The sequence below is a fragment of the Azolla caroliniana genome, unplaced genomic scaffold (assembly GCF_043228905.1).
Source record: "Azolla caroliniana isolate FFs.n. ecotype wild unplaced genomic scaffold, voAzoCaro1.0.p SCAF_11, whole genome shotgun sequence".
Taxonomy (NCBI): domain Eukaryota; kingdom Viridiplantae; phylum Streptophyta; class Polypodiopsida; order Salviniales; family Salviniaceae; genus Azolla; species Azolla caroliniana.
This window is the reverse complement of record NW_028230446.1, coordinates 16,920,858-16,936,112: the sequence shown is the minus strand read 5'-3', so window position 1 is coordinate 16,936,112 and position 15,255 is coordinate 16,920,858. Positions and strand designations below refer to the sequence as shown.

Below are 15,255 nucleotides of genomic sequence, written 5' to 3'. Positions count from 1 at the left end.
AGAATACTAGATTGATGTGTCAATGACTGGTGTTGAATCCCTTGAAAGGAACCAAAGAGGTTACAAGTATTTATACATGTTCCGAGATTGAATATCTCTAGACTATACTCGAGAAACATCTCTAGAATATACCATACAATATTTCTAGAATATACTAATGACTAGAATATTCTGATTCTGAAATGTACTATATGCTAGACTATAGAATTCTAAACCATTATATACAAATGCATGCTCATATCAAAATGGTTGAGCATGACATCTTGTTGACGTGAGGTTGTAAGTTTAATCCTTGCCAACTAATATGTATTTCATGTCACTGTGTCGTGACATGACATGCCATTAGAGTACGAAGTTGCTATTGCACACGTATATGAACAAGTTAAATGCCAACTAAAATGTGTTGAGAATCAACTGGCCACAACCAGTTCTCGTCTATGTATGCGGATGCAAAGATCGAGAATGACAATATGCAGACGAACCCAAAAACAGAAGTACAGAGACACAAGTTATTTTACGTGAAAAACCCGAATTGGGGAAAAACCATGAGAGCCCACAGACTCCGAACCAAATCACCAACAGTAAGAGGGATATAATAAGAACCTTCAATGCATCGACCTTGAGTTCTTCTTTGTCTAAACAGACGACTATACAGTTACAAGAGAAGAAGTGGTGAATAAGGTTGCAAGAGAAGAAGGATTGAATGCCCCCAAATTGATGCAACATGTTATCTTATTGCTTCTATATGTAGATGATGTGGTACTCTTCTCATATGATGTTGATAGTATGCAACATTTACTTGGGTATTAGAAGAATCTTGCCATAGTAGTGGACTAGCAGTGAATGTGGAGAAAACAAAAATGATGGTAGTGCAAGCCATCCAACCTCATCATTACCCTATGCTCACATATAGATGTGAACACATACAATTTTTTCAAAGCTTTAAATATCTTGGTATTGATGTACCCGCCACAAATAAATGGAGTGCATGCTTTGATTCTAGGCTCCAAGCCAGTTGGAAATCGTATTACCTTTTGTAGAACCAATGCAACCAAAGTGATATTTGTGGATGGGAAGTAAAACTAATGTTGTTCAATGCCATGGTAACTCAAGTATTGCTTTATGGCGTAGAAGTATGGGGTGGCACCATCTCTCTTAATGCATGGAATGAGATTGAGAAAATTCAAAAGATGTTTTTAAGAGGCACATTTTTTCCTCAAATATTGGGAATATATTGGGGAAGACTTAACGTAAGCTTATCAAAGATTTTTAATACTAGGTTTATGCCTCATAGTATGGCAGTTGGCTTGATTTATTTAATACCTAGGAGTGAAGGTATATAAGACGATATTAGAATATATAAAATCTTCGCAAAAACATTGTCATTGAGAGTGCAACCTTGATGATTTGATTCATATCGCCCAAACAGGTTTTTTTTAGGAAAGAAGTATAATGGATAATTTGTTCTTGTTTTGGGAAGCTATTGCCTTGGCTTGCAAGAAAAAAGAGGATCTAGTTATTTTATTACTTGACTTTGAAAAAGCATATGATCGACTTGATTGGGAGTTCCTTCATGGTACTCTTGTAAGACTTGGTTTTCTGGAGAAATGGGTGACATGAGTGTCTTCTTTGTACAATTCAGCTTGTAGTTCTGTTTTGTCAGGATGGGTTCAAGGTGAGGTGTTTCAAATTTCCCGAAGTGTACAACAAGGCTATCCACTTGCACGATATTTATTTCTGTTTTTTCTTGAAGCGATGAGTTTGTTTTTTACTACTGAAGATGTTGGATTGAAAGGAATAACAATGCCCCTTGATGGGACAAATGTTGTCGATGTAGAATTTGCTAATGATACAAGTTTGTATCTAGATGGTAAGATTAATAATCTACAGAAATTGTACACAACGGTGCAAACATTTTGTATGGCTTCAAGTGCATCAATTAATTGGAATAAATCAATGGGTTTTTGGGTATCGTCGAATTCGATTCCATAATGGAGTCCTCATCCATATTTTCGATGGATCCCTAAGGGCACCTCAGTTAGATATTATTTTGGAGTGAAGCTAAACTATCATTTGCAACTAGAGTGATAGTAGTTAATCAAGTTTTGTTGTCTAGCCTATGGTATATTATGTCATGTTGGAGTTTTTCTAGGTCATGTATGGGACAATTACAAAGATTAATCCATAATTATTTGTGGTCTAGTGATATGGACGTCATGCCAGGGCAAAAGCCTCTTGGTCCACGATTGTTAACCCATTGGATCAGGGAGGATTAGGGATTGTAGATCCATTACAGCAGTCCAAAGCTTCGCTTGCAAATTTGGTAATTGTTACCAAGATCAAAACCTTGGAAACAATTGTTATACGAATTGCAAACGTTTTGTCCCAAAACTGGTGGGGATTGGAGGCCTAGTTTTAAATGGACTTTTATGAAACATAACAAGTTCAGGCAATTTCCACAAACTGGGAAGACAGATTTGCTCGATCTGTTCTTAATGCATGGAAAGATGTTTCTCTTGATTTAGTTAAGAGATTGCCAAAAAGAGAATATGAATTCTATAGACAACCCTTGATTTAGAATTCATGGTTAATTGACTAGAGGGGACTAATGTTGGGAAGGCGTACCATATGCGCATGGGCAGAATTAGATCGTGAGCACAATCTATAGGTCCGTGGACAACATTTTTGTCTAAACCTATAGACCAACGAAGACTATTGCTCAGTAATACGAGGGGCAGAAAGATAATGTATTCTGCAATACTAAATGCCCTTTCTTAATATTCAAATGCAAATTGGATCTACCACACAGAAATGGATGGGTTTATTTACTCCATTGGATCATGGATGTTTTGATTGGAGTAAAAGCCTATATTGGGGAACAAGAGTGTATGATTTTGTATGTATAGGATGATGGCAGATTAACCTTCACACCTAAGCAAACTAATTTGTTTAGTTTTTGTTTGCATGAAGAACTGTGGTTGATTGCAAATGATGGATCAAATTGGGTCTTAGATCTAGATCCACAAAATGTTAATTCTTTTTGGAGGATTTGGATCATGGAAAGGAGACCAATATCTAGATTATCTTGGGATCCTGGAAAACTGTATTGGAAGGTGTGGGTTCAAGATCATATAAAATTTGTGCCTTTTTTTCAATATTTTGTGAAGATTGGTAGGAAAATATTAGGTTCTAGGTTATGGAAAGAACCAACGGCAAATGTATTTTGGAGATGGAATGGACTTTCTCCACAACATCTTAAACAATTTTGAAAATGGTCGTGTACCTAACATCTAGATGGGTGCTGCCATGAGGAGTGAATGGAGGACATCTATGCTGAATTCTGCTTGTATGAGGCTCACGTGGAGAATATGCGTTCGAGTAATGTTATACACATTGAATGATGTGATGCTTTGGAGTTGTTTTCTTTTGTTGTTTCATCTACACATTGTTTTCCTTCGACATGCAAGATGTCTTGTAAGATATGAGTTGTAAATTATCCTTTGTACATTGCTTAACTAATGGAAGTAGTTTTTTTTTTTTTTTGGAAAATGGTTGTGGGGTATAAAAATGAGTAGAAAAATTGTTTGTTTCCGTTGGTTGTTGGTTGATAAAGCTGTACCAGTTAATGGGGGGCAAAAAGGGAATGTAGACAAGATGTGCCCTTTTTGTTCGGATCTAGTAGAGACTGTTAAGCATTGTTTGTGGAGTTGTGGTTTTGCGATAGAAATATGGAAATACTAGTATATCCTCGAGCAGTGTATGCATGGGGAACAATATTATGGGCGGTGGTACAAGATAAACCAATGGTATATGAACAAGAGGAGGTTGCAAATGCTATTGTGATGAGAAATGGTTTGATTGAAAAAAAATTGACATATTTGAATCCACAAATAGAGACCGATAAACCTCAAATATGGTGATTGGTTAGTATTACAATTTGGTATATTTGGAAGGCTTGATGTTGAAAGTATTTCAAAATGTGACTGAAAGACCATCCCAAGACAAAGATTGTGCATAATCTCAGAGGTTTGTTGGATAGTATAAAAGGTAATTCACAACAAGCGGAGCTTAAGAGATTGGAGATTCATGCCATTTGGGACACACACATATTTTATATACGACTTTCTCATAAGGTGGAGTGGTTTTACTCTGCAACAAAGTATTTTTTTAAGCCGATGGTTAGAATTTAGAAAAAGAGAGGATTTGTAGTATATATTGTATGTATAGCCTTATGACGATTTCTAATACTAATGTAGTATCTTTTTTTGGAAAAAAGAAAAAGAAAAAGAAAGTAGAAGTGGGCGTCAATCCACTTTGAAGCCTACTAGCAAATCCCAATAAATGAGCAAGGAAACTCTAAAATTAATACCTAATCGCACATTCAAGAGTTGAGATCACTTAAATATAGACTTCAAGTTATCAACATAAGGAACAAGGAAAGGAAATGACAATAAACTCAATTAAGAGATGGAGAGATGCTCCACAAGAGCTAGAACTACCAACCCAAACACTCAATGTAAGATTAATTAAAGAATATATCTAATGAGATATTAATTCAGAATTAGCTCAAGTTCACTAAATGTTAATAAGAAGTAAAATAGTCTTATACAATTGTCATTTGTAACTTTTACAATACCCTTGAACCTTTTCATACTTAGTTATAATGAGTCTCTCTATTCTCTTGTCCTTGCTTTGAATATTTCCTTGATGTTGCACTTGTTCCTTTAATTCTGATCAATGTTCATTCAGGTGTACGAAAATGGTTAACAACTAGTTTTATAGTCTATGGACTTTTGGCCTTGTACAGACGTATCAAACAACTAACACATGGCATGTTCGTGGGATAACAAGTTTTTGGAATGAACTTGGAGTTAATATGGAAAAGCTAGGGGGTAGAGGGCGAGGAGATAGCAAGGTCATCACAAGATGTCTTCATCGTCTTCTAATATATATGGCAACATAGGGGTGTTAGGGAGCTTGATGGTTGGGGGGAAAGGATGGGAGTTGTGATAGGAGCACAATAACCGTAGAACGAAGGAGTGGGGAAACAATTGGCATGTCATGAGATGAAGGATTAGGAAGGAGAGACAATAGTGGTTTCAAAGCAGATCTCAATGTGTTTGGTGCTATCTTAGGCCCACCTAGACACAAGACAAGAAACCTTACTTCTCACATCCACTCACCCAATGTTAATAATTGTTGACCGAGATGTTTAACTCTCAAGATTTGTTGTAGACTTATTGTCAAAGCTCATTAGTGGTTCCCAATGCTTCCATGGTCTGGAATCTGGATGTGCAATCTTTTGTAAACATATATGCATGCTTGTTGTTTAATTGGGACTGATGTTTGTCAACTCAAGTTCCATGTACTGCATCACAATGTCCTTGTCTAGGGAATCACATTCCACGATGATTTATTGTTGGGAGTCCCATAGATTAACACATGCCTGATATTAGTGATATTCTCCATGCGTGATATTCGTCGCATTATTCGAGAATACGAAATGACCCTAAGAATATTATAAAGGGAAAAGTATCAGGATACCCCTGGAAGTTCGTCTATTTACCAAAATGCCCCTGGAAGTTCCAAATTTACCAAACTACCCCTATCTCCAAAAAATTACACTTTATAAAGTAAGTATACACTAAAGATGAACCTCCATCAAAATAGAGGCAAAGGTTTGTAAATGTATGTGCCAAGAGATAAAGATACAAAAGAAGAAAAGGGATAACCAAGGGTCCCAAAACATGGGATAAGGCAAACAAAAAAAACAAAAGATTCAAGGTTGCACAAATAAGGGTAGGGGGTAGGAGAGGAGAGATTAAATATGGAAGTGAAGAATGCATATTAAGGAATTAGAAAGTGTGCCCTTGAAAAGAAAACTAGTTATATTTGTATTTGGTAAGCCACATTATCATGTGCAATAGTGGCACCATAACATGCGAGGCGATCTTAAATACTATAATTATGATGCTTGATACATGCAATGATCCTAAGCTAGTTGGCTAATGGGAACATATACGACCTATGATACATTTAAGCATGGGTACCCCCCTACAACCATGTGGATACATACAATATTTACGTTTGTTTGACTTAAGACTATGTAGTATGATCTACCATTTCCAATGCTCTCTCTGTTGAATTAAATGGATTTAATGCTGGCCATGATCTATGAGATGGGGCCAAGCCTATGGCAAGGATCGAACTTCCATTTTATGACTTTGATGCTATGGTGTAAACCACCAAGCCAACAAACCAGAGAGATTAGCATAAAAGCATGATTGTTACTATAAGGTTTGATATAAAGGAAAGTTATATGAGAAATAACCCTAGAGTATAATCAGATATTGGTAATATATACAAAGGTTGGCATGCCCAACAATTATCCGATATACAAATATCCAATGCCCCTCCCTTTTATTGTCTGCACAAGTGAGGGCTGTTGGTGCTTGTTCACACCTAACATTCTCAATGAGCCTTTTCATTCCCTTTATATGATTGAGCATTGAAAAACTTGTTTTTATTTTTAAGCAATATAATCTAGAAATCTCTTTTAAGTTCTCAATATAAAAAACTTGAATCAGATGATTTATCTGCAAATAAGAAATCATAATTCGATACCAAAATAATCTCATTTTGCCTTGACTACACATTTCCTTGCATCTTTGTAATGACTATGAATGGTAGATTGCCTACTTCGACATTTATCAAAGGCCCCCTAAAAAGCGATATGATTCTATAAATGATCGACATTTTTGCGTGGTTCTGGTTGCTGTTCAGCCATACATTACATTGTCGATATGAGAGTTTTACAGGGAATTCTGATGCTATTTTCAAAGGATTCAGCAGATGCATTTTAAAAGGTTGTGGGAATCGATGCGCATTTTTAGGGAAGATCGATGGATGTAAACGATTCCAATCATTTTGGGAAACGATGTGTACTAACTTCGTTGTTGGCTTTCAATGCTGATTTTGAGTAACTTACTTCAATCTGCACATTGCTCTATTTCAAATGCTGGAATATGCATGAAAGAAGGTTAGTTTTATGTATGTATGTATGTATGTATGTACATACTTCCAAGGCTTATTTTAATTTGTTGCATTGTGCATCTTCTTAGATGTGGCTTAAGTAAGGCAGGACATTATATGTGGAAACATTGACTGATTTGTTAAAAGGTTTTAATATGTGCATTCTTGGATATTTGCAGGTCTTATGCACTCACTACCCACATTTTTTGCATATGCTGCAATAGCTCTTCTGTATTGCACCTGCTGCAAATGCGATTACCGGTTTCCGGGTGATTTAAAGTCAGAGAATTTGTTGGGAAGCTACTCTGAAATATCTATCGAGTACCCCCGCAAGGATTCCTAGTTCTTCCGGTCCTATTTTTTTGTTGAATCGACATATACTGTTAAGTATCCCAACAGGATCTCCAAGATGTTTCTGAGAAATTGTTGTTCATGTTTTCTACTGTTTTATTCATTCAAATTGTTGGCTATGCACTTCAGCTATTGGTGGTATTTAAGCTATATTCTATGATCATTTGTAGTTTGGGAGGTGTAGAGCATAGTAAACATGGAGATATGGTATACTGAATTGGAAACGCGGAGTAGCTCATTTACATTTTCATTAATACAAATATGTTTGGTTGTTTAGGGTTTAGGGTTTACATAGCTCGAAGTGTGCCTTATACAATATGTTTGGTTGTTTAGGGTTTAGGGTTTACATAGCTCGAAGTGTGCCTTATACAAATATGTTTGGTTGTTTAGGGTTTAGGGTTTAAGAAGCATTGATTTGGGCTCACAAACATCTATTGTCATAAAGGAATACGTATCGACTTGGAAAAGTAATGGTGAAGCTTTGTAGATTACTACGACTCTTAATGAGGATGAGTAGTTCACTTCGACACATCCGAGCAGGATGCCCAAGTAAATTTTTTTCTTTATTGGGTCCATAAATTTAAACCGCAAACCACTTGAATGCGAAGTTCATTTTGGTTAAACATACCATGTTAATTGATTTTAGACTCACGCGGTTGGGCATGCATAAAATTTGGCTAATTAACTTGCCAATGAAGTCTTAAGCAAGAAAATTCCATTAATGTTTTCAATTGGAGTGACTAAAAGCACGGTTTATGAGAAATATATGAAACCAAGGGAGGGAAAGAAATTTGTTCGACTTATGAATGGGAATCAAACAAACATATTATTTTCCACTTGGTCCAACATTTCATGCGACATATTAAATTAGCTTGATGAAATTGGTCATAACAATGACTGCATTTGTTGCTGCCAATGTGGAGAAGATGTCCGCTTGATTGAGGTCTGATGAACCCCCTGCAAGGTCCGAGAGAGCTCGAATAGCAATAAAAGGGACATTGTTCGTGAGACAAACCTATACATTCGAAAGGAAATTGCATCATTTGCAATGATCTGTAATATGTTATTTTCTCTAGTAAAATTAGTTAGATGATTTATTTCAACATACCAATGCTACACTTGCAGATTCCATATCCACAGGTGACACATCAAATTTATTGTGTAAGAATTCTCTATACGCGGCATTATCCAAAAAAGCATTGGCTGAGATGCCTTTCTCTACTATGACCAACTTTGGAGGTTTATCAAGGCAATATGTTGCATTTACACATGAAACCAATGATATGTCCTGCATTTCAAAAGCAAACTTGCATATTTTGTTAAGAATAGAATTAATACATTCTTAACATTGCACGATTTGTATTGACACACCTAACTATGAATCACACCTAACTATGTATTCACACTAACTTTTGTTTTCTTTGCTATAGCTTATGTTACAAGAGGCAAAACCATCATTTTGAGAGAAAAAATCCACAAATAATAATTGCATCAAGGCAATGTAATCAAATGATTACCCATGCAAAATTGACTGAAAACATTCAAGGAAAAGGGTGTACATGCTCTCATCTGTTTGTTTTATTCAGTAACAAGCATAGAGTGATTGCCTTAAAGAGAAGTTAAAGTAGATGAATGGTACTAATCGAAACTCTTGGTAAGTTTTGTTATCCTAGAATATCGATAATGCTAAAAAACAAACCCAATCAAAGGATCCACAAGGAAAGCATACTTGTAAACAATAAGGTGCTTGTTGCAATAGAAAAGATTTTTTTTTTGTAATGCATGATGTGATATCGTTTCACAATGTATGCAAACTATTAAGGTAAATAGCAATGGGCCCGTTGTTTCTTTACCTTAGGTAATCTTGCAAACTTATAAGAATGTCTAAACTTGCAAGTGTTCCCAATAAACATAGATAGCTATAAAATAAGCATTTCTTGGCCTATATGCAACTCATCAAAACCTTTTATTCTAGAAAGATAATGGTTTTTGCATGCTCCAAGCTTACTACAATATCTTTACCTTAGGTAATCTTGCAAACTTATAAGAATGTCTCAACTTGCAAGTGTTCCCAATAAGCATAGATAGCTATAAACATAAGCATTTCTTAGCCTATATGCAACTCATCAAAACCTTTTATTCTAGAAAGATAGTGGTTTTTGCATGCTCCAAGCTTACTATAATATCCACCCTAGGTCATACTTAAGCTCTATGTAAACATGTGTTGCATTTATCTCTATTAATGGTTTTATTAGAGATAAATAGTTGAGTACTAACCTCACATGCATCCATATTGGCCCTGCTAAGTTATGTTTATCTCAAGTTGGGATCAAACGTCTATAACATCTTTAGATGTTAGGGTCTCAAGAACCTTGTTATATCATATATGCACAAATGCAAAAACATTTCTAATAGTGAATTAATTTAATCACATTAGTATATCAAGTGTTTAGGTACAACAAATTTAAATAGACTTTTCCAAATGTACTTATTGTTTATAGCCATGTTTAAATAGAAGAAAAAAGCAACTAGGAGCACAACTCTTTTATGGTCTAGTAAAATCACCATTCAATTAAGCAAAATGGAATATGTGTAATATGAAATGATTGTAAACATAAATATCAAACAAAGGATTGCGTGCTTTGCGAATATGTATTGGCGATTATGATGCATGAGCCTAGAACAATGTGTGTAAATGCTTTGTGTTACGAAGTGTAACCAATGTAAAAGATCTAGTGCATGACTTAAGTTTACGACATTAGTGAAAGTAACTTACTTGGATCTTTTCTGCTATCTTTAGGTATTTGGCATTGATTGGGACCCAAAAATGGTGTTCTCGAATTTCTGGTGTTCCAGTTACTGGGAACACTTCTTCTGGTTGGAACCATATATTATTCAAGTAGTTATCACGTGTTTTTGTAGGATTGTTGTAATCTCCGAAGTGAAGATATCCAATACTTCTTGTGAAGTCGCCAGCTGCTTCCAGAGACAAGCTATCGTTCTCCCCTTGTCCATACCTCTGCCAATTAAAGACATTTGAGTAGTAAGAAAATTAAACATATTTTGTACCCCTTTTAAGAAATATGATAGAAATCCATAATTTATGTCATTTTAAATTTATGAATTTGGTTCACTATTTTTTAACACTTTATACATAATATGAAGTATATGCATACTTCGACGCAAATGTAAGGATATTTGCACACTTATTTGTACAAGTGGTATGCTAAGAGGCATATAGGGTGGCACTGGTTCATGGCACAACATGTAACAAAATTGCAAAAATTCATATTGGTAAGTTTGCTAGATAAAAAGGGTTCTCATGCATAGAGTTGGACGTTATCCCATGTATAAACAAAACATTTCTAGTCTTTTTGGTGTATTCCTAGAGCAATGAAATAAAGCCCTCTTATCATTGAACCATCTACTCTAATTACACTTTTGTGCCATGTAATTTCTAATATAAATTTACGACTTCTCCCACATGTGCTCTATTGGATATCTTAAGGTACAAGTTCTATTCTCCATGCAATAATCAACACTTACAAATTTTTTTGAGTGCTCAGATGGGGGAACCTATGTGGCACATACCTAGAACTTTGTTGTAAGTTCAAAAACAATCGAAAGGAAAATTCCATTGACATGGATTATAGGTTTTGGGACCCCACTACTTTGTTCCTGATGAGAAGCAATGTAGTCTTCAACAAAAAATTGTAATGCACATGAAACCTCTTGTGGATGTAGAACATCATTGAGAATGCTTTTTAGGATATATGTAATCCTATGGCCATTAATATCCATGTATATGACCACAATATGAACCATACATACCATACATGCATTCCCATTTGAGTATGTTTCAATCATTTGATTATGGTAAATACCATACTTTTGTATTCATTATTTACTCTAAGGTAAAATAAAAATTAAGGTAAAAAAGTGAGATTTTTTTTAAAAAATGTCAAAAATGAAAACATAAGTATGTTTTCATAAAATACGTATTAGTTTGCAAACGTATGAAGATGAATGTTTGAGCAGGAGAATGTGAATATTACGTTCTATGTATATGATAATCAATACAATGGTGCGAACTACGGGAGCCACATGTTGTTTGTAGAGTATAGTATGTTTTCATATTGCCATGTAAGCTTGAAAAGGGAGAATAAACTCAAGTGGAAAGCAGATTTTAGATTAAGAGATGGATTAAGCCCACAATACCCCTCCCTGCCCTAGCTTTGGCCCCACTTAAATATTCACTTTACAACTCACTTTTCACTCTTTCTTGTTTTTTTATCTTTCCTTCAACATGTTCACCATGTCTCGGCTTGATAAAGGATCTCAATAAATTCTTAATGCTAGCGTAGATAATTGGATTGAAGATGTTAATGTAAATGCATTGAGGTCATTTTGAATTGACTAATATTTATGTGGATAAAGGACCTTCAACTATAGTGTACAAAAAAGACAGTCTTACAACTCTTTAACCAACCTAGCTCTTAAACTACTACATGATGCATCAACTTGAAATTAGTAGAAAACAAAACAAAATAAATTTGACAATTGAACTTACACATTATATGGATTCATTTGGCTATGTTGTCCTTGTGCAAGTTTGTGTATGATATATGTATTTCAAGGTTTCTTAAGCATCACGAAAATAGATTGTTGAACATAATGGTAGATTACATACATACCTGCCAATTCCAAAGACCAGTATGTGCCCAATACTTAGGAATTGTGATATCACCGATGTTAAGGGCATCGTTTGCATTTCCCGCAATACCATAATGCACAACACCACTTATACGGAAGAAGTCGAAGAGGATTTGTGTGGTGATGCCGGCATTGAGCTGTTCCAAATGCAACCATGTTACTCAATATCATTTTGCGTGAAGATATATCTTCATGAAGGCATTGCATGTCTACTTTATCAAATACCCAAAGTTGATAGTTTACATTAATTATAATACCTAGTTAAGAGGGGTAGTTAAAGTGTGCCTCTAAACTGTTCAAGATAACTCACACATGAGCTTGGTAATAGAACTTCAAAAGTGAGTGTCAAAGAAAAAAAACAAAAACATTTATTCATCTAGAATAATATGAATGCATTAGCAAAAAAATTATCTATTGATACATGTAGACATACTCATATTATAATATATAGTTTTGGTGATACATATGTAGGAATAGGTTAAAAAGTAAAGATAAAATACATTTGTACACTTCAATCTTTCATTGATTGATTATGACTCATGATAATAATAATAATGCACAATCCATTCATCAAATTATAGATGCTAATTAATCAATTGTGTCATTGGTCAATCAATATTTAATTACGTATCCTCGTGGGTTGTAATCGGGACATCGAGATTACAACCGCACTCCAACCCATGAATAATGGGAGATCCTAATCCTCTATACTGTCAAACATTTACACCACTAACCATCATTGACCTTCACATTATGCAATTATTGTTGAAGATAGAAAGTGAATGAATCATAAAGTAGTTAAGCTTCATTAATGGATTGGAGAGATACAAAAACCACTAAGTAATTAGATAGAAAAAGGAGGGAGAGGCTACATTTTTTTTTCAAAAAAAGATTTCCTTCAGTAGTATTAAGAAAAAACGTCAGAAGGCTACACAATGTACAACAAAAGAGTGTTATATACAAAAAGGATGATCATGGCAAGGGTTAGGGATAGGCTACATTTTTTTTTTTCAAAAAAAGATTTCCTTCATTAGTATTAAGAAAAAACGTCAGAAGGCTACAAAATGTACAACCAAAGATTGTTATATACAAAAAGGATGATCAAGGCAAGGGCCAGGGGTGATGATATTTCTAGATTGGTCCTTGAGAGGAGATCGTGAACAAAGGCAACTTCCTCTCACTCACCTTGCTTCATATTACATATGGTCAATCCTTTAAACTCAAAGAGCAAATCCTTGATATGTGTTTATAAGACAAAACCTTCCTATTCCCAAAATACCCTTCCTAACATTTCTATCCTATGATCCGATTAGTTTTGGGGATTTACACATATGCCACATTTCTCTCAAGTAGATATCCCTCGACGAACGGACAACATTAATCAACTGGACATCGACGAGCTATATATATATATATGTTGTTGAGGAAATGTATGGATCAACCAAATTCAATTATTGCTATAAATTATAATTGTGATAATGTCAAGTTAAAGGAAGATTTAATACATGAGTGATTGATGTTCACTTCGAGGTGTAGCAAAAGCTAGTAATAATGTTATTGTGGATGTTGTAAGGTGAATGCTCGAAGTAAGGTCTTTTAAAGCCCTCCTTCATAGAAAGAAGAAAGAAAGATATATTAACGTCTCCTAAGACCAAATTCGGCCCATGAGACAATTCGTTTACGACAAAATGGGATGTGTACCCAATCATAGAGAGCATATGAGCTAAACAGTGTCAAAGAAACACCAATTCCTTCAATGCCTCATCTTTTTGAGTTCTTAAAATACAAAACTAAGGCTTGTATACATACACATAAAGCCTCATTCTTATTCTCATTTATACTATCACGATCACCCTAGTGCCAAACAAATTGCAGTTGTGAGTTGTAGGTTATAACAAAAGGGGAAATGGGTGATGTGAATTAAATGATTTTAACTACTAATTGTAGTTGCTAATTAGACGTAGACCAAGCTTTCATTTAATTTAATTAGAAGATCTAAATATGTAAATTTGAGTTTCTAATTAGATTTAAGTGTGCTTTAAGTGTATGTACCTAAATAGATGTGAGAATTCAGATTAAGTCTGAATATAGAATTGAACATACAAAATGTTTTTCTTGATAATGTGTTGGAGCATACAAAATGTTCATCGATTTTCCTTCGACACAATACATATGTTGGTCAAATGTGTAAGAAAATAATAATAATATATATATATATAAGTGTGTTGAATTTACCATTGAGAGGCCGGTCATCACGATGATGACGCGATGGGATTCGATAGTGCCAATGTAGAATCGTCGACCTAAAAAGAGGCAGAGATCAAAAGGCACAAAAATGTGAGGACGGAAAATGTGGGGGGAGAGAGACACTGAGGGACATAGAGAAGCAAGCATTACCTCCTATGTCAATGGTGGGCACATCGGAGTCGGGTTGGAAAATGGTGTTATTGAGGAGGGGATCCATCTCATAGGCATTAGGGACTACTATGCCCAAATGTTGGCCCAATGAATTCACACGATGTATACGTTTGAGAGCAGAGCTAGATGGCAACCCACAAACCCCACCTTGAATGCTAAGCATCACCATTCCAATGAATGCCACCATCTTCATCATCTCCACCACCCTCACCATCTCTCTGATCTCTCTGCTTGATGTCTCTCAATGTGCTCTACTTATATGCTCTCTCCTTTAAACCCCATCCCTTTTCTAAGATTGCATTCAATCACATGCATCTTTTTATTTTTAAAGTCATGTCAACATTATTAGATCAAGTCAAGAAGTAAGATCCATGTCTGAAAGTACGAGTTAAGCTTCTTCTTCTTCTTTTATTCGTGGTGGTGGGGCATGGATTCATGCTTTTCAGGTAAAATTAATTAATGGATTTGTGTCTCCCTTGGTAAAAAGCTTGGACCATTTTTTATCCATTGGTAATTTGGTTGGTTGAATGGTAAACCTATAGCCAAGGTCTTTCTTACATACTCGTTCCTTATGGGTTGTAATGTTATGAATTTTGCAACACGAAACAGAAGAATTTATCATTCTTTGAATTGCTTGTCATTGCAAGGGCCACTCCTTTCCGGGATTTACCTTACTATCCATGCCATACTCTCTACGCGTCAATAAGTATGTATGTGTATGTCCACTCCTTTTCCATATAG

At 35.1% G+C, this 15,255-nt stretch overlaps 1 protein-coding gene across 1 annotated transcript; it reads right to left on the bottom strand.

The window, feature by feature from the left end:
• Positions 1 to 8,190: 8,190 nt before the first annotated feature.
• On the bottom strand, positions 8,191 to 14,759 carry LOC147858125 (Phosphorylase superfamily protein). The gene is made up of 6 exons (XM_087327687.1): positions 14,494 to 14,759; positions 14,332 to 14,399; positions 12,078 to 12,233; positions 10,160 to 10,402; positions 8,492 to 8,671; positions 8,191 to 8,398 (listed from the first exon to the last, which is right to left on the bottom strand). The coding sequence occupies exons 1-6, from the start codon at positions 14,726 to 14,728 to the stop codon at positions 8,246 to 8,248; spliced, it is 1,035 nt and encodes a 344-aa protein (XP_087183813.1). The 5' UTR covers positions 14,729 to 14,759; the 3' UTR covers positions 8,191 to 8,245.
• Positions 14,760 to 15,255: the final 496 nt, after the last annotated feature.

Coding starts and splice junctions, on each gene's coding strand:
- LOC147858125 (XM_087327687.1), bottom strand. CDS start 14,728: ATGGTGAGGGTGGTGGAGATGATGAAGATGGTGGCATTCATTGGAATG. Junction 8,672..10,159: donor AGATAGCAGAAAAGATCCAA/GTAAGTTACTTT, acceptor TTTGAAATGCAG/GACATATCATTGGTTTCATG. Junction 8,399..8,491: donor AATCTGCAAGTGTAGCATTG/GTATGTTGAAAT, acceptor TCGAATGTATAG/GTTTGTCTCACGAACAATGT.